Source organism: Gopherus flavomarginatus, chromosome 1 (assembly GCF_025201925.1).
Source record: "Gopherus flavomarginatus isolate rGopFla2 chromosome 1, rGopFla2.mat.asm, whole genome shotgun sequence".
In the NCBI taxonomy this organism is placed as follows: domain Eukaryota; kingdom Metazoa; phylum Chordata; order Testudines; family Testudinidae; genus Gopherus; species Gopherus flavomarginatus.
Genome location: NC_066617.1, coordinates 362,758,281 through 362,776,693, shown reverse-complemented (window position 1 = coordinate 362,776,693; position 18,413 = coordinate 362,758,281). Strand labels below are relative to the sequence as shown.

Below are 18,413 nucleotides of genomic sequence, written 5' to 3'. Positions count from 1 at the left end.
GGCCTTCCCCTGCAGACACGGTTTTGTGGCTGCCATGAGCTCTGGCTGTGGGTGCCTGAACAGCACTTCCTGAAATGGGGCCCCTTGAAGGGAGGTGTCCATCTGGGCACCTAACATCACCATCTGGGTCTATGGAGCCCTTTTTTGCTACCAACCAGACTGCCTCTCTTGGCACAAAGGGAGGGTTACAATTTGGAAGGAGAGGCTGTTGGTCTCTTCTTGCTGACACCTCTCATTCAGCCCCTAAGGCTGATTCAGCAGTGACAGGAACTGAAGTCAGGAACTAGATCAGAGCTGAGACCCAGCTAGCTCCAACTGTGGCTAACAGCAGCTGGTTCAGAGACAGGTTAAAAACCATGCAGCAGCAGATGTACAATTCCACCCAACATCCTGCTCCCTATGAGTTAGAAAGTGGCTTAAACCTGAAGCAGACAGTTACATTTGGGAAGGGAGATCATGTTGCTATCAGTGATTGATTTTAGCATCTCCTATATCAAGTGATCCTACCATGTTCTTGGTCTTGGTAACTTCCTGTGGCAGTGAGTTCCACAGTCTAACTTGGGGGGGTGGAGAGAGACATTGCCCCCTTTTTGACTGTCTCCTAGTGTGATGCAGGCACTTCTTCTACCTATTCCCTTAGTAGCCCTCACTTTAGTGCTGCCCCTTTACCTGGCAGGGCCGAGGGGGATGGAAGTAGAGGGGGAGAGCAGCCTTCCAGTGCCACTAAGCAGAACTCCTATTGACTCAAAGGCCCATGAATGTACACTCCCCCCTCCCCCCAGTTTTGGCCTGAGCCCCAGCAAAACAGCATTGTCTCCATTAAGTGTTACTTTCCCCTTCAAGCAGCAGTACTAACTATTCAGTATCTGCAGCCACCTCTGGGGTGGAACAGGAGCTACAAACTGCAGTTTAGGACTGGATGTGAAGACCATCAGCCTCCACTTGAAATGCAGGGAGGAGTTTAATGGGACCAGGACAGCAGTGGTCCCTGCTGCTATAAAAAGTACTGCTGAGCTTTAACCAGTATGGAGCTCAGTTTTGTCACTAACCCCAGCTGCTGCTTTCATTGCCCTTCTCTGCAGTCATTAAAGGGACTGTTTCAAGGACACCAATCAGTGGGGGAGCCATTTATACCTCCAATAACAATCTGTATCAAGAGCGAGAAAGCTTTATTCCCCTGGGTCCCAGGGAGCTGAATTCACAGCATCCTTAAGTCAGGAGTGCTTGTCTCAGGAGCTGCTTTTTGGCTGGTGTGAGCCTTTCGGGAAAGCAGATATCAAAATACATGACGAGATCCCCTTTGCGCGTGGGGTTGCTGGGCAGAGGCATCCCTTCCCCTGGCACGATTTTGAAGTACTTGGGGCTAGAAAAGCAAAGGCAAGTGTTATGCAGGAGGGTACAGGAGTAACCTCCCTCAGGCTGCATTGAGAACACACCTAGCTGGGCTGGCTGGAGCACAGGGGAAGGATAAGCTTATTAAGGAGCAAATTGTGCCTCTGGGTGCATCAGTGCGGCTCCCTGCAAGGGCAGGAGATGGCCCTAACGAGCTGCTAGGGGGGACAGACGTCGCTTGGAAAAACACGTAACCATTTCTGTAAAGTGCTGTTCTCTGAAACATGATGCTAAAAATGGGCTTCTGGGCTCTCTCTTCTCTCTGTCTCAGTGACTCCTGACTGGATTTTCTAACGGCTGCCCTGGGAGCTGAAAGGGCAGCTAGGTTCACTCTGGCTCAGGCACTGCCATTGGGCAGAGCAGTTCTGCAAAGTCAAAGTCTACCCCAAGTGACACCAGTGCAAGGGGTTTGTGCAGCTGCCTGCAGTGGAGGTGTCTGGGCCCCAGTGTGGGAGAGGATTCAGCTCTGCCATCAGAACTGAGCTCACAGTGCTGTTAATGAGCCACGGCACCGCACTGGAGCTGTGTGGGCTCTGCCGGGCTGGCAGGAGTAAAAAACACTAACTCCCCGGGGGTGGTTGTGATGTAAGTAGATGTCACTCTGCAGGCACAGGACAAGCACAACTGCTGGGTTTGAAGGGGCCATTTTTACAGTCAGGCCAACACTTTCAAAAGCGACTCATGATTTGGGTGCCTGATTCCCAGAAAGCCCTGAGCTCCTGCCCTCAGACAGTCTCGAGCTGCTTCCCTTTGAGCATCCCGAATCACTAGTGAGCAGTTCACCTTCCCGTGCGAGGGCAGACCCTTGCCAGACACTGGGCACGCAGGGCAGTTTGCCTTGCTGATTGCATTAGCGGCTATTTCTGCTCCGGCACTTACTGGACTATGTCATTGATGGGAATATTAAGCAGCCTGTCATCCAGGGTTCTCACATCCACTGTGCAGCCAATCAAAGCCTGCAAAAGACAGAGCGAGGCAATGAGCGAAGATGTTCATCGATCCTGTCATTCCGTTACTCCAAATAACAGGCACAGGCAGAAATAATTTGTGATACATGGAAGCCTGGGTAATGCTACTCCAAAGAGGCCTTTACACCCGAGTATTCCTCCAGGCACAAGAGGATCAGCCCAGCAGCGAGGGAATCTTCTGAGTTTGGGCCGTGCACAGCCAGCATCCTGGCTCCTCTGCCACATGTGCCTAGCTGTCCAACTGCCAGAGAAAAGGGGTGTGGGGCTGAGGCTCTGCTGCAATCCCAGGTTGCCTCCAGCGATTTGTGCAGCCCCCAAGCTGCTCTACATTATGCTGCGGGGGGGTCAGCTCGAGCCACAATCCACCCAAAACTGTGGGGCTTAACACCCCTTTGCACACCCCCTCCCTCGAGCTGCATTGTGACACCTCTCGACCAGAGCAGAGGGTCTGGTGTGAAGAGGGGCAAAGTACCCATGAGTCCATCCATGTGAGCAAGGGGGAGAGAAGCTGAAGATATTTCAAAATCGCTCGCCTTTGCTGAGGAAGGAGATGAGAGTAGTGAGGCCATTGTCCGTCAAAGGCCTGGTGAGGAATGCAATGCACGAAGGGACACGCTTTTCACAAAGGGTGCAGGGGCCAGACCAAATGTGGAGCCCTTAAGAACAGAGCATTGTGACTTAACAATAATCCCTAGCTCCTCCACTGGGCTTTTCAGCTGTAGTTCTCAAAGCACTTGACAAAGAAGGGCAGTGTCATTCTCTCCATTTTACAGATGGAAAACTGAGGCACAGAGCAGTGAAGTGACTTACTCAAGATCACCCAACAAACCAGTGGCAGGGCTGGGAACAGAACCCAAAGCTCCTGAGTCCTGGTCCAGTGAACATCACGTTCAAGACTACCTAGCAGTGGAGATTTTCAATAAGGAACTTTTTGGAAAAATTATAGTTAATGTCTGAGCTAACTCTAGCACCTAAAAGCGTGAGTGGACTTTTAGCTGTAAGGACCAGTTTCCTCATATTGCTTGGCAGTGCAGTAGAATTACAGTTGCTCCTTGTGTGGTTGTTCTGGCTTGTTGCAGACTGACCAATCCATAGGACATTGTAACTGGATTTTTAAGAGAGCTGGGTAACATTATGACCAATACCACCACCCGTAATCGTATAGTCAGTGCAGATCAGGGTCACCTAAGACCATGCGTCAGGGCATGAATGGACAATGGAAGGGGTCATGAAGGAATTCTCCTTCCATCTACTATGTATGACATTGCAAAACTGGTAAGCTGCCCTGTTTCGGGTTGGTGTGGGCAGTGCCAATTCAGAAGCAAAGGCATTAGCAATAAATAGATAATCAATGTGATTGTTGGCTCTTAGGACAGGGGTGGGCAAACTTTTTGGCCCGAGGGCCACATCAGAGTTGCAAAACTGTAGAGAAGTCTGTGCCTCCCCAAACAGCCTGGCCCTTGCCCCCTAACTGCCCCTCCCACTTCCCACCCAACAATCCAACCCCACCTGCTCCTTGTCCCCTGACTGCCCGTTCCTGGGACCGACCGCCCCTAACCGCTCCCCAGGACCTCACCTCCTATCCAACCCCCCCGTCCCCTGACTGCCCCAATCCCTATCCACACCCCTGCCCCTGACAGGCCGCCCAGGACTCCCACGCCTATCCCTCTCCCCTGCTCCCTTTCCCCTGACCTTTCCCTGAACCTCCGCCCCATCCAACCCCTCCTGTCCCCTGACTGCCCCAACCTCATCCACACCCTCGCCCCTAACCACTCCCCAGGACCTCACCCCCTATCCAACCCCCCTTCTCCCTGTCTCCTGACTGCCTGGATCCCTGTCCACAGCCCCCCCAGGGACTCCCTTGCCTAGCCAACCCCCCTGTCTCCCCATCCCCTGACTGCCCCAACCCCCTATCCACACCCCTGCCCCCTGACAGACCCCCTGGGACTCCCACACCTATCCCTGCTCCCTTTCCCCTGACCTCCCCCCGAACCTCTGCCCCATCCAACCACCACCTGCTCCCTGCTCCCTGACTGCCCCGACCCCATCCACACCCTCGCCCCCTGAAAGCCCCCCCTGGGACTCCAATGCCTAGCTAACCCCCCCTGCTCCCTGTTCCCTGACTGCCTCGACCCCTATCCACACCCCTGCCCCTGACAGCCCCCCCCCCCATCCGCCCGGGACTCCCACGTCTAGCCAACTCCCTCAGTCTTCCCATTCCCTGACTGCCCCAACCCCTATCCACACCCCCCTCCCCCTGACAGGCCCCTTGGGATTCCCATACCTATCCCTGGCCCGTGCTCTCTTTCCCCTGACTGCCCCCTCCAGAACCTCCACCCCATCCAACCCCCCCTGCTCCCCATCCCCTGATCACTACCCCCAGAACCTCCACCCCATCCAACTGCCCCCTGTCCCCTGACTGCCCCCGGGACCCCATGCCCCTTATTCAACTCCCCGATTTCCCGCCCCCTTACCATGCCGCTCAGGGCAGCAGGAGCTCACAGCCCTGCCAGAGCCAGCCATGCTGCTGCGCTGCCCGGCAGGAGCGGTGGGCCGGAGCACTGGCGGCACAGTGAGTTGAGGCTGCAGGGAAGGGGGGAAAGCAGGGGAGGGGCCAGGGGCTAGCCTCTCCAGCCGGGAGCTCAAGGGCTGGGCAGGATGGTCCCGCAGGCCGGATATGGCCCACAGGGCTGTAGTTGGCCCACCTCCGTCTTAGGACAAAGACCAAGTCTTTGTTGTGAAAAGAGCCTAGCACACTCTGGGGCACTAAATAAATAAAAAACATTGGAGATGTTGAATTATTGGGACCAGTTTTTCATACAGTTGAGACGTGTGATTGCACACAGGGTGACCGGATGACAAGAACAAAATAGCAGGACACATGGAGGGGGCAGCCACAGGCTCACCCCACCCCACTGGAGCCATGAGGGAAGGGGATACAAAGCCTGAGGAAGCTGTGGGTTGGGTGTGCACTGCCCCAGCTCTGGGCACAGCACCGCCACAGGTCAGGGGTGCAGGGCCCTGCCTCCACCTGCAACCCTTCCACGGGTTAGGGGCTCATGGCCCCCACCCCGCCCTGCTGCAGGTTGGGGGCGCGTGGCCCCGGCCCCCGCCACAAGCACATGACCCTGGCTCCCGCTTGCAGCCCCGCTGCAAGCCGCTTACCTGGGGGATGGTTCCCACCCACTGGGAAACACCTGGCAGGTTCCTCTGGCTCCTAAGGTCAGCGGTGGCCAGCAGGGTCTCCACTCCACCTGCTGTGCCTGCACAAGCACTAGCTCCATTGGCTGGAAGCTGTGGGGGCAGGACCTACTTGGAGGCATGAGTAGCACGCAGCTCCCCAGGGTCAGGGGCAGCTGGGGGGTGGGGGTCTGCACCCCCGCTGCTGCGCCCGCAGCTCCCATTGGCCACAATGGAGCCAGCGCTTGTGGTAGGGGCAGCATGCAGAGAACCCCCTGGCCGCCCCTGTGCCTAGGAGCTGCAGGGTCCTGCTGCCTGCCATTTCCTGGGAGCTGACCAAATAAGCACCACCGGGACCCCAGGTGAGCACTCACCACTGTACTCCTCCAGCCCCAAGCCAAAACATCGGGACAAATGGCATCCCGACCATACATCTGTTGGGACGTGGGACAAACAACTAAATATCAGGACAGTCCTGATTTTATTGGGACATCTGGTCACCCTCACTGCACATCTAACTGACATGTGCCGTTACCATGACGGGGTATGTCTAAGCGCACAGACAGACATGCACTAGGTAACTGTGTGCACAGAGGGATAAGTAGGTGCATTTGCTGGCATGATGGTAGCATCTACAGATGCAAAATTCCGCACCTCAAAGGCATTAAAATCAGGCCCCTGGCTCTTCTGTTCTCACCTGAATGATCAATGATGAAGTCAGCCAATTCAAGAACAGCTAATCCACCAATATTGGGGATTAAGATGATAAATAATAGGCAGCCTCCCAGCAGTCTGACTGGCTGGCCCAGACTCTGTTTGGCCCAATTAGAAACTGGTGATTCCTTCACTCCAGTGCAGTTTGTCATCATTCTGCAAAACCTCGCTGTCTTTTGGGAAGGTAAGAAAGGAGAAGATACCATCCAACTCCACTGAAATGAGTGTGCATCTCTTCCTTTTCCTGCATGCAAGTTGGATCAGACCCCGAATCATAGAATATCAGGGTTGGAAGGGACCTCAGGAGGTTCTCTAGTCCAACCCCCTGCTCAAAGCAGGACCAATCCCCAACTAAATCATCCCAGCCAGGGCTTTGCCAAGCCTGACCTTAAAAACTTCTAAGGAAGGAGATTCCACCACCTCCCTAGGTAACTCATTCCAGTGCTTTACCACCTTCCTAGTGAAATCATCAACATCCTTACCTTCCCCAGGGGGATGGTGGCTACATAGAGCAGGTTGTCATCCTCCCTTTTAAACCTTGGGTGGAGTTTCTCTCGTACAATGAAGATAATATCAGCTGGGATAATGTTCGGGCCCTAAGTTACAAGAAATAAACCAGGAAATGAGTCAGTGTCTAACAGAGACACGGACTGTTTACAGGGAAAGATAATCAGGTCTTTCTTTGCCTCCCCTCTTTTTTCTGATATTTCCAAAAGGCCTGGGAAGTGGTTTTTTTTGTTGTTTTTTTTTTAACAAAATATTTTTTCCCTGATTGCCTTTACACTGGATGCTCAGGTTCTTAGCACGCTGTTTTTCCTGGAAGATAGAAGTAATAAGGTCATGACATCACAATTCCAAGGAAGTGAAACCTCAGCAACTGAGAATGGGAAAGGATTTTAATCAGATTGTTTAAAAGGCTTTTTCTTTGTTTCTATTCATGCCTTTTAAACCCAAACATCTGACACACATTTGGGACAAATGCTGTCTTTGTTAAAGCCCCAAGTTCTCCGCTGGCTGGTTCTTGCTCACATGCTCAGGGTCTAATTGGCATATGTGGGATCGGGAAATAATTTTCCCCCAGGTCAGATTGGCAATGACTTTGGGTTTTTTTCACCTTCCTCTGCAGTGTGGTATGCGGGTCACTTGCTGGGATTATTTCATTTAATCAATTCCCCGCAATTGCTCGGGCTCTAGTGCACCTCGGTCCCTCCTCTTCTCTGCCTGTGGCACATCCTAGTTTAGTCCAGTGGGCTGGAATACTTTGGTCTTATTTCAGTTGTTGGGTTAGCGCGTGGGTATTGGGGGATATTGGTGGCCTGTGCGATTCAGGAGGTCAGACTAGACAATCTGGTGGTCTCTACCTGCCTTAAATTCTATGACTAATACTTCCCTCTCAATTAAAGGTTAAGAAAATCCCCACTGACCCCTTCAGCGAGTCCTCTTGCTAGACCAGATTTGACATTCCTAGGATTCTTGTGGTAAAAACAAATAGAAAAAAAACTAGGGCTGTCAAGCGTTTAAAATTACTCATGAATAATCGCGGTGTTAAACAATAATAGAATACCATTTATTTAAATATTTTTGGATGTTTTCTACATTTTCAAATATGTTGATTTTAATTACAACATAGAATACAAAGTGTACAGTGCTCACTTTATATTTATTTTTATTACAAATATTTGCACTGTACAAAACAAAAGAAATGGTATTTTTCAGTTCACCTCATACAAGTACTGTAGTGCAATCTCTTTATCATGAAAGCTGAACTTACAAATGTAGAATTATGTACCAAAAAATAACTGCATTCAAAAATAAAACAATGTAAAACTTCAGAACCTGCAAGTCCACTCAGTCCTACTTCTTGTTCAGCCAATCACTCAGACAAACAAGTTTGTTTACATTTGCAGGAGATGCTGCTGCCTCCTCCTTGCTTACAATGTCACCTGAAAGTGAGAACAGGCATTCTCATGGCACTGTTGTAGCCAGAATCGCAAGATATTTACATGCCTGATGCGTTAAAGATTCATATGTCCCTTCATGCGTCAACCACTGTTCCAGAGGACATGCGTCCATGCTGATGACGGGTTCTGCTCAATAACGATCCAAAGCAGTGCGGACCGACGCATGTCCATTTTCATGATCTGAATCAGATGCCACCAACAGAAGGTTCATTTCTTTTTTGGTGGTTTGGGTTCTGTAGTTTTTGCATCTGAGTGTTGTTCTTTTAAGACTTTTGAAAGCATGCTCCACATCTCATCCCTCTCAGATTTTGGAAGGCACTTTAGATTCTTAAACCTTGGGTCGAGTGCTGTAGCTATCTTTAGAAATCTCACATTGGCACCTTCTTTACGTTTTGTCAAATCTGCAGTGAAAGTGTTCTTAAAACAAACGACATATGCTGGGTCATCATTAGAGACTGCTGCAACATGAAATATATGGCAGAATGCGGGTAAAACAGAGCAGGAGACACACAAGGAGTTCAGTCACAAATTTAATTAACTCATTTTTTTTAATGAGCATCATCAGCAAGGAAGCAAGTCCTCTGGAATGGTAGCTGAAGCATGAAGGGACATAAAAATGTTTAGCATATCTGGCGCGTAAATACCTTGCAACGCAGGCTACAGAAGTGCCATGCGAACATCTGTTCTCACTTTCAGTTGATATTGTAAACAGGAAGCAGGCAGCAATATCGCCCGTAAATGTAAATAAACTTGTTCGTCTTAGCGACTGGCTGAACAAGAAGTAGGACTGAGTGGACTTGTAGGCTCTAAAGTTTTATATTGTTTTGTTTTTGAGTCCAGTTATGTAACAAAAGAAAGTCTACATTTGTAACTTGCACTTTCACAATAAAGAGATCACACTACAGTACTTGTATGAGGTGAACTGAAAAATATTATTTCTTTTGTTTATCATTTTTACAGTGTAAATACTTGTAATAAAAATGATATAAAGTGAGCACTGTACGCTTCATATTCTGTGTTGTAACTGAAATCCATATATTTGAAAACGTAGAAAAACATCCAAAATATTTCATACATTTCAATTGGTATTCTGTTGTTTAACAGTGCGATTAATCACAATTAATTTTTTTAATCACGATGATATTTTTGAGTTAATCGCGAGTTAACTGTGCAGTGCAAGTGAAGGGTTATCAGATGGGGAAACTGAGGCACGGAAGTTATGTGATTTGCTCAAGGCCATAGCAGGAGTCCGTGTTAGAGCTAAGACTTGTGCTCCTTAAGCCCTTAGGCAATGTAGAAAATCTCCCCTTAGCCCCTCTGTGCCTCATCTTAAAATATGCACAACTACTCAGGCATGTTTTGTGTGGCTTGTTGATTAGCGTCCATCAAGGGCTTTGAGATCTTCAGCTGGAAGGTGCAACAGAAACACAAGATCCCACTACAGCAAACAATGAATGAGTCCATCAGTACTGGTGAAATCTTGCCATGTGACAGTCTCTCCGTAACTTACCTGGTCGCCTTCTTTCTGAAAGGTAATCCTGGTGCCCTGCTTCCACCCGGGCTGCACATCAATCGTTAAGATCTTATCTCTGATGGTGGACGTGTGACCGTCTTCGTTCATCACCTAGGGTTTGAAACAGCTGAGTGGGGCAGTGGGGTCTGGTCTGTATCTAGGAGACCTGGGCATTTGATTGGCTAGGATGCCAGTGATACTGCACCAGCCTTGTGGGCAACTGTCTTTAGGAAACAAAATCAGTTCTGGCTTGAATTGCAGCACTTCTGTGCCCAGGTAGCTCTGCAGATCACGGCTACTACAGTAGTGCCTAGGGACCAACCAAGATTGGGCCCCATGACACACAAAGGGCAGGGAAAGGGGCAAAACACACAGAGGTAACAATGGGATGGAAAATCAGGCCACTTGGAGACGAAAGCAGCTCCCAGTTACCCCTGTGCTACTTCACGGGAGTCTGCCAGGGAGGTTAACATTTGCATTTAATTTCCCTCTGACTTTAGTGGGGTAGCAATGGGGACACTGGACCTATATATTTGGCTTACTGTTTGGGAATTGGTTTTTGTTCATTCCAAGGCAGTCTGAGTGCCAGCACAACCCATCCGGGGCATCAGAGCCCTGTAGACGGCAGAGGCCACATAGCTAAGATCAAGGCAGGCAAAGAGACCCAAACATGTGATGTTAACGCTACAGAAGCCCAAGCTTTTCCTGCACCCTGCTCAGTGCTGTGTAAGGGGCCTCCTGTGCTCCAGCAGCGGGGCGGGGTCCCACGGCACCAGAGAGAGCACGGAAACTTTGGCTGCCGGGGTCCTGCCTGAACTTGTTCCTCTATACCGCACACGTGAGCTGCTGCTGTGGCTGGCTATGAAAGAGGGGCCGCTGCAGGAGCAGGGATGGATCCCTGGCTGCTCTTTGCACAGCCACAGGAGCACCTTTGCCATGGAGATGGAGTGGGGTTGGGGCCATGCACTTTCACCCCACCCAGCTCTTCTCAACCGCACTGTCCCACTGCCTGGAGCAGGCTACTCCCCACCTGTCCATTCCCCATCGGCTGGGACTCGGAGATGCTATCACAGAATATAGTGATCAGTCACATGCACTGATTTCAGAGAAACTTCCAGTGCCCTCTGAGCGAAACATAAAACCCAGCCCAATGGGAAAGAACAGCTCTTCCATGACAGGCTCCCTTCGGGCAGCCGTCCCGTTCCTAACACCACCGATTCGGGCTCATGTCTCGCCCCTTCTCATTCAGGCCCCATCTTTCCTTACCCTGCGAGAAATCTTAATTTTCTTGGTGCATCCGTAGAACAGGTCCTCCAGTGATAGGTAGAGATCTCGCTCAACTGGCGGGTCCTGCTTCGCCACCCCTTTTCCCCGCAGTCCCCCGAATGCCGTGTTCACCTCAGATCCATCTGGGGCGAAGAACTCTGCGCATATCGAAAAACAGAATCCCAGCTGTGCACATAAAATGATGACGTCTAAATTAGCTGCTACCGCTCAAGAGAGAGAGCCGGGGGTCATCGGGCTTAGCTCTCCGAAAACATCCCCTCCATGTGCAGCAGCGGTCAAAAGAACGAACAGAATAGTAGGAACAATTAGGAAAGGGACAGATAATAAAACAGTAAATATCGTAATGCCTCTATATAAATCCATGGTGCGCCCGCATCTTGAATTCTGTGTGCAGTTTTGGTCGCCCCCATCTCAAAAAAGATGCATCAGAAAAGGAAAAGGGACAGAGAAGGACAACAAAAATGATGAGGGGGATGGAACAGCTTTTATATGAGGACAGATTAAACAGGCTGGGACTGGTCAGCTTGGAAAAGAGATGATTAAAGGGGGATCTGACACAGGTCTATACAATCATGACTGGTGTAGAGAAAGTGAATAAGGAAGTGTTATTTACCCCTTCACATAACACTCGAACCATGGATCACCCAATGAAATTAATAGGTAGCAGGTTTAAAACAAACAAAAGGAAATACTTCTTCACACAATTGGACAGCCAACCCATAGAACTCTTTTCCGGGGGTATTGTGAAGGCCAAAACTATAACTGGGTTCAAAAAAGAACTAGAGAAGTTACTGGGGGATAGGTCCATCAGTTCTATTAGCCAAGATGGTCATAGATGCAACCCCATGCTCTGGGTATCCCTAAGCCTCTGACTGCCAGAGCCTGGGACTGGATGACAGGGAATGGGTCACTTGATTGCCCTGTTTGGTTCATTCCCTTGGAAGTTCTGGCATTCGCCACTGTCAGATGACAGGATACTGGGCTAAATGGACCACTGGTCTGACTCAGTATGGCCTTTCTTATGTTCAGTGACAAAGAAAAAGGTTAGATACAATCATACCATCAGCTGAGAGTAGCATAAGCTAGTGGCCTGAGCATAGGTCTGGGAGCCAGGCATTCCTGAGTTCTAGTCCCAGCTCTGACACTAACGCCCCTCTCTGTCCTTGGCAAGTCACTTAGGTCAGAAGTGTCTCAGGTTTTCAATAACATGCTGGGCTGAACATGGCACTCACAAACCTTCCCCCTGCCTGGTTCTTCCTGATTTCAACTGCTGTTGTGGGTGCTCGGTACCTCTCAAAATCAGGATCAAGGTGGCTCACATCAGCCACCCAGCAAATGAAGAATTCCAAGACACTGACGCTGTTTGGCAATGTCCAAAATGGCCTCCCTGTGCCTCAGTTTCTCCATTTGGAAAATGGGGGTGATCTCACCACTCTACCAGCTGGGATAACTTTGTGAATGTTTGCAAAATGTTCTGACCATGACAAGCATGAATTATTATTTATTTATTACATGTTTATTACCATGCTAAAGGAATTCCTGCTTTCCTCCAAGAATCCCTGAAGTTGTTGTCACTACCTTTGTTTGAGAGACTTTTATACCCCCCCCACACACCCTTTTCTTAACCAGACATTGTAATAACCTTAGTCCCAGATTTGGACCTTAGCGTCCAAAATATGGGGGTTAGCATGAAAACCTCCAAGCTTAGTTACCAGCTTGGACCTGGTACCTGCTGCCACCACCCAAAAAATTAGAGTGTTTTGGGGCACTCTGGTCCCCCTGAAAAACCTTCCCTGGGGACCCCAAGACCCAAATCCCTTGAGTCTCACAACAAAGGGAAATAATCCTTTTTCCCTTCCCCCCTCCAGGTGCTCCTGGAGAGATACACAGACACAAGCTCTGTGAATCCAAACAGAGTGAATCTCCCTCTCTGTTCCCAATCCTGGAAACAAAAAGTACTTTCCTATTCCCCCAGAGGGAATGCAACATCAGGCTAGCAATCCAACACACAGATCTCCCCGATTCCTTCCTCCCACCAATTCCCTGGTGAGTACAGACTCAATTTCCCTGAAGTAAAGAAAAACTCCAACAGGTCTTAAAAGAAAGCTTTATATAAAAAGAAAGAAAAATAAGTACAAATGTTCTCTCTGTATAAAGATGATACAACACAGGGCAATTGCTTAAAAGAATATTGAATAAACAGCCTTATTCAAAAAGAATACAAATCAAAGCACTTCAGCACTTATATTCATGCAAATACCAAAGAAAAGAAACCATATAACTTACTATCTGATTTTTTTGTCCTTACACTTGGAAACAGAAGACTAGAAAATAGAACTACTTCTCCAAAGCTCAGAGCAAGCAGGCAGGCAGAAAACAAAAGACCTTAGACACTCAAATCCCTCCACCCAAAGTTGAAAAAATCCGGTTTCCTGATTGGTCCTCTGGTCAGGTGCTTCAGGTGAAAGAGACATTAACCCTTAGCTATCTGTTTATGACACGCCCCCCAAATTGCAGACAGTGGGGAAGCTCACTGGCGGCGATTTCCTTCTAGAACTTGAAAATAAACAGATTAATACAACACATACACCTTTACATATACTCCTAAGTATATAACTAACAGAATTCTACATTTTAAGAACACTTTTTAACTACTGAATTCTGGGAAACTCTCACGGGAGAGTGCATCAGCTACTTTGTTAGAAGCTCCTGTGATGTGTTGAATTTCAAAATCAAAATCTTGGAGAGCTAAACTCCAACGAAGAAGTTTCTTGTTGTTCCCCTTGGCAGTATGAAGCCACTTTAGTGCAGCATGGTCAGTTTGTAGTTGGAACCGCCGTCCCCAAACATATGGGCGTAGCTTTTCCAGGGCGTACACAATGGCATAGCATTCCTTTTCACTGACTGACCAGTGACTTTCCCTCTCAGACAGTTTCTTACTGAGAAACACGACAGGATGGAAGTTGTGATCTGTTGCTTCCTGCATGAGCACTGCTCCTATACCACGCTGAGATGCATCTGTGGTTACTAGGAATGGCTTGTCAAAATCCGGGGCCCTGAGCACAGGGTCCGACATGAGCGTCGCCTTAAGTTGGGTAAAGGCCTTTTGACACTCATCAGTGCACTTAACTGCATTTGGCTGGGTCTTTTTGGTCAGGTCGGTCAGTGGGGCAGCGATTTGGCTGTAGTGTGGTACAAATCGCCTGTAGTATCCGGCCAAGCCTAAGAAGGATTGGACCTGCTTCTTGGACCGTGGGACAGGCCACTTTTGGATAGCATCCACCTTGGCCTGTAGGGGGTTTATGGTTTCTCGACCCACCTGGTGCCCCAGGTAAGTCACTCTGTTTTGGCCTATTTGACACTTTTTGGCCTTAACAGTTAGTCCTGCCTGCCTGATGCGCTCAAAGACCTTATAAACAAACATTAGAAGTTTCCATTCTACCCCCTAAGCTCTAAAATCAATAATTGGACTTTGCTCTCCTCTAGTGCCTTCCACTTCCATCCAAGGACTGAAGACATTTATGAAGTAAGTCTCTCAACCCCGCTATGAGGTGGCACACTAATAATTATTAACCCCGTTTTACAGACAGAGAAACTGAGCCATAAAGAAGTTAAGTAACTTGTCCATGGCTGCCAAGTGAGTCAGTGGCAGACTAGGGAATAGAACCTAGGTTGCCTGGTTGCGCTGTCCCTCACAACATCCTTCTTGTTTCCAACATGGCAGTTTGTTGTAAGTTCTTTGGGACTTGATCCTGTGTTCTCCCCAAACAGAGTGTAAATTCACCAAGAGGCCAGATTAGGAAGAAACCTTTCAATCAGATCTCGTGAGTGCTCTGAGCTCCACTCAGAGCACAACATGCTCCCACATATCCAAGGACACGGGTCCAGAGTAAACTGGTGCTAGGAACAGTGCTGATGGTCCCAGTCTCTGGAGAAATAGAGGAGGCAGGTTGTAGCACACTTCAGCACCACCTAGTGGCTGACTGCAGCATGGCATAAAAATCTCAGTGGAGGCTGCCTGCTCTTTGGGTCTCCAGGTTCTGGTGCAGTTGCCATTATTTGAGTCAGGGGATTTTCAAGAGGAGAAAGTGCCAGGCTTAGGGGAAGACGCTACAAGCCCAGCCTAAAGTGACTGTTCTGTCCCATGTGTGTGGTTTAAAGCACTGCCCAGCAATGCTCCCATGGAGACATGGGGTGGGGTGACGGGTCAGGTAAACCAAGGCCAATTGCAGGAGAAACAACCCTCAAATTGGGGTTCCGAGGCCTGACAGTGGCAAAGGCAGGATCTGGCTTCCAGATGACTGTACAAAACTTTAACCTATTTCCTGCCAGCCATAGGGTTGGTTCTGTTGAAGAGACTATGCTTGGGGCAATCACCATAAAAACACAACATGAAGCATCACAGGAAATACCTACCAGCAAAGGGATTATCACCTCCAAAGAACTCCTTGAAGACTTTCTCAGCATTGCCGTGAAACACATAGCCAACAGACCAGGGGTTTTCACTCTCAAATTCCAGGGGGATCCCTCCTTTCAGACCCTCTTCTCCAAATTTATCATAGATGCCCCTCTTCACAGCTAAGGAAGAAAGAGGTATCAGTAGATGTGCATATGCTTTGATCATTTGTGTGTCAGATGAAAGTATATAGTTCTAGACCCAGGTCTTTGCTTGATCCTGGGATCTGTCACCCAAAGCTGTCATTAAGCATTCTCCTTGCCGTAAGAAAGTCTGAAGTAGCAGAAAGGATGCTATTGCATCAGTGTGGTAGCAACTATCTATAGGAGTCTCATACTTAGAAGCAATCTCAAAGGTTCGCCCTTCCAGCTGGGAAGGTGATACATTGAGTGATCCAGGGGAAGGCAGCTGATGCCCTCCTGTCCCTACCCAGCCAGTCATCCAATATACAGAATGGAAACCATAGAGTAGCCTGTTACAAATCATTTTCCTAATAAGCTCATTCAGGTTTCCCACGACTCAGTTTCCACACAAGGATTCCTTTATTAGTCCCAAAGGCCACTTGGTGTTTGTTACATCCAAAATACAAACATGAGCATATACATGCCTATGTTCTATATCCCAATGCCAACACAGTTACAAGCACTGGTCAACATGCTCACAACAAGATCAGGTACCTGGGCGGTACCTTGCCATCACAGTGTGGCTCCAGAGGGGTTAGGAAAAGCTCTGACAAAAACCCCTAGAAAACTTTGCTTTTTTATACACTGTAATAAACAGGTAGTGTTGGACCTGAGCTAAGAACAGATAAAGCAGCAAGGGCTGAACAATGTCTTCTGCCCCAGTCAAGACAAGATTAATGACTGGGCCTCTTTCTTCAGGGTTTTCTTCTTATCTTATTTGGCCATATTTATTTCTAACTACACCTCTACCCCAACATAATACGACCTGACATACCATGAATTCGGATATAACGCGGTAAAGCAGGGCTTCGGGGGTGGGGGGGGAAGAGAAACCAGCCTACACATCCCCCTGCAGAAAGTACCCTCTGTACTTGGATTTGACTTTCCAGACCTTATCCCTGAACTGCACAGTGTATCTGTGGGAAGAGAAATGTGTTCCTACTTACGATCACTTAACACTTCGTAGGCTTCTGCGAGCTGCCTGAATTTATCCGGCGCCCAAGGTTCTTTATTTTTCAAAGGATGGTTCTTCAAGGCTAGTTTCCGGTAGCTGCAAAAGAGAAGGGAGGTCCAGCCCCAAGGTGGGCGCAGTTAGATCCCGTGCTGACATGCAGCCTGAAGCGCTTTTTCAAAGGTTTAAGCTCCCAACCCATGGAGCAGCAGGGAGGGGTGGTGCAGAGGGACCCAGGCACAGAGCCCAGAGACACCAGCCAGATGGACACGTGCGCGCACTCTGAGCACCAATAGCAGATGCGTGCGGCCTTGACACGGGATGGGAACCAGCTATAGCAGAGGGGCTCGCTCACCCCCCGCCCGACACCGACGGGCCCGGGGCGGAGGTGCCCCCTGGGCAGGGCAGGGCTGTTCGGGGGACCCATGGCCCGGCGGGCGCGCCCCACCCCCGCTCACGCTTGTTTGATGTCGGCGTCCTTGGCGGTGCGGTACAGCTCCAGCACCGCGTAGTAATCCTGCCCCATGGCGCCGCTCGCCCGTTGCTAAGGACGCCGCCCCGCGCGGCATTCTGGGAGTTGTAGTTCTTTGGCCCCCCCCGCACCAGCTGTCACTTCCGGACTACAGGTCCCTCCCTCCCCCACCAGGGCCCAAAGTGTGGGTGCGTTTGGGGAGGGGGCTAAGAGACTTACCCACAGCGGGCTTGTGCACACCCCCCAGCTCCTGGGGCAGTGGCCTAGCTGGCACAGTATGGTTTGGGAACCTCCCACTCCCCAGCAGCTCTGACCCCCCTCCTTCCCCCACCCTTTCCTCTGCCCAGGGTTGCCACTGTTCTTTGGACCAATTCCTGGAGGTTTCATCACATGACAGTCTTTCATTTTAAAATTAATCTTGAATTCCTGGAGAGTCCAGGACAATCCTGGAGGGCTGGCAACCCTACCTCCACCATGCCCCTTCCACATAGGGCCCACTTCTCTTGTCTCACTTCCCCTCTTCCCCCAACCATTTCTTCTGTAGAGCCTTCACCAATGAGCCCTCCCAAACTCCTGGCCTACTGAAGTAGATGTGTGAATGTCTATGCTGTAGGGTATTCCTTGCACCAGGAGTGAGGCCACAGGGCACTGAGCACAGTTCCTGGTGTGCATTCATTTACCAACATGCCCAGCTCAGCACACACTGTGCCATCATGCACATTAGCAGTATTGGGGCATGATGGTATTTCATTTTCAAATATATCAGTGGGAGGGAGGGAGGACAAAAATCTTACAGGTGCACTGGATTGGATGGGGCTTTGTTGCATTCTGATAAAATAATCCTATATTCCTAAGTGCTCACTGACACTACAGCATGCACCCTGTTAGTTATTTAAGAGTGAATGGTTACTTGTCTTCAGAGTACTTTACACATTAACTCGGCCATCAAAAATTCTACTGGGTCTGGTGGTTTTTTTAGCAGTTTTTCAGGAGAAGTAGAAGGTGGGAAAGCAGATTTTGTATGTGGGCTAAATTCTTATGACAATTTTGATTGGCTATAAGGTAGCTGTGTATCACTCCCTTTTACAAATAGGGAAACCAGGCATTGGGAGATTAAAAGTGATTTACCCAAGGTCACCCAGTGAGTCAGTGGAAGAGCTGCATTAGATCTCTGGAGTTCATGAATCTTAGCCTACTGTTCACTCTTTGATACCATGTGATAGAACAGGAATTTACAAACACCCGCACACAAATTGTGGAGGTAGATCAGAGTTGACAGGACTGAACATTTGTCCCTTAGACTTAACATTTAAGATGAAAATGGCAGTCTGCCACT

At 49.3% G+C, this 18,413-nt stretch overlaps 1 protein-coding gene across 4 annotated transcripts; it reads right to left on the bottom strand.

Annotated features, from left to right (window-relative positions):
• Positions 1-1,152: 1,152 nt before the first annotated feature.
• Positions 1,153-17,143, bottom strand: DNAJB13 (DnaJ heat shock protein family (Hsp40) member B13). Of its 4 annotated transcripts, XM_050930891.1 has the most exons (8): positions 17,064-17,143; positions 16,601-16,704; positions 15,432-15,593; positions 10,995-11,152; positions 9,726-9,839; positions 6,737-6,850; positions 2,272-2,348; positions 1,153-1,363 (listed from the first exon to the last, which is right to left on the bottom strand). In XM_050930891.1, the coding sequence occupies exons 1-8, from the start codon at positions 17,129-17,131 to the stop codon at positions 1,210-1,212; spliced, it is 951 nt and encodes a 316-aa protein (XP_050786848.1). In that variant the 5' UTR covers positions 17,132-17,143; the 3' UTR covers positions 1,153-1,209. The 4 variants fall into 4 exon arrangements, with proteins under 4 accessions (XP_050786848.1, XP_050786860.1, XP_050786854.1 ...); XM_050930903.1 differs by lacking the exon at positions 6,737-6,850; XM_050930897.1 differs by lacking the exon at positions 9,726-9,839.
• Positions 17,144-18,413: the final 1,270 nt, after the last annotated feature.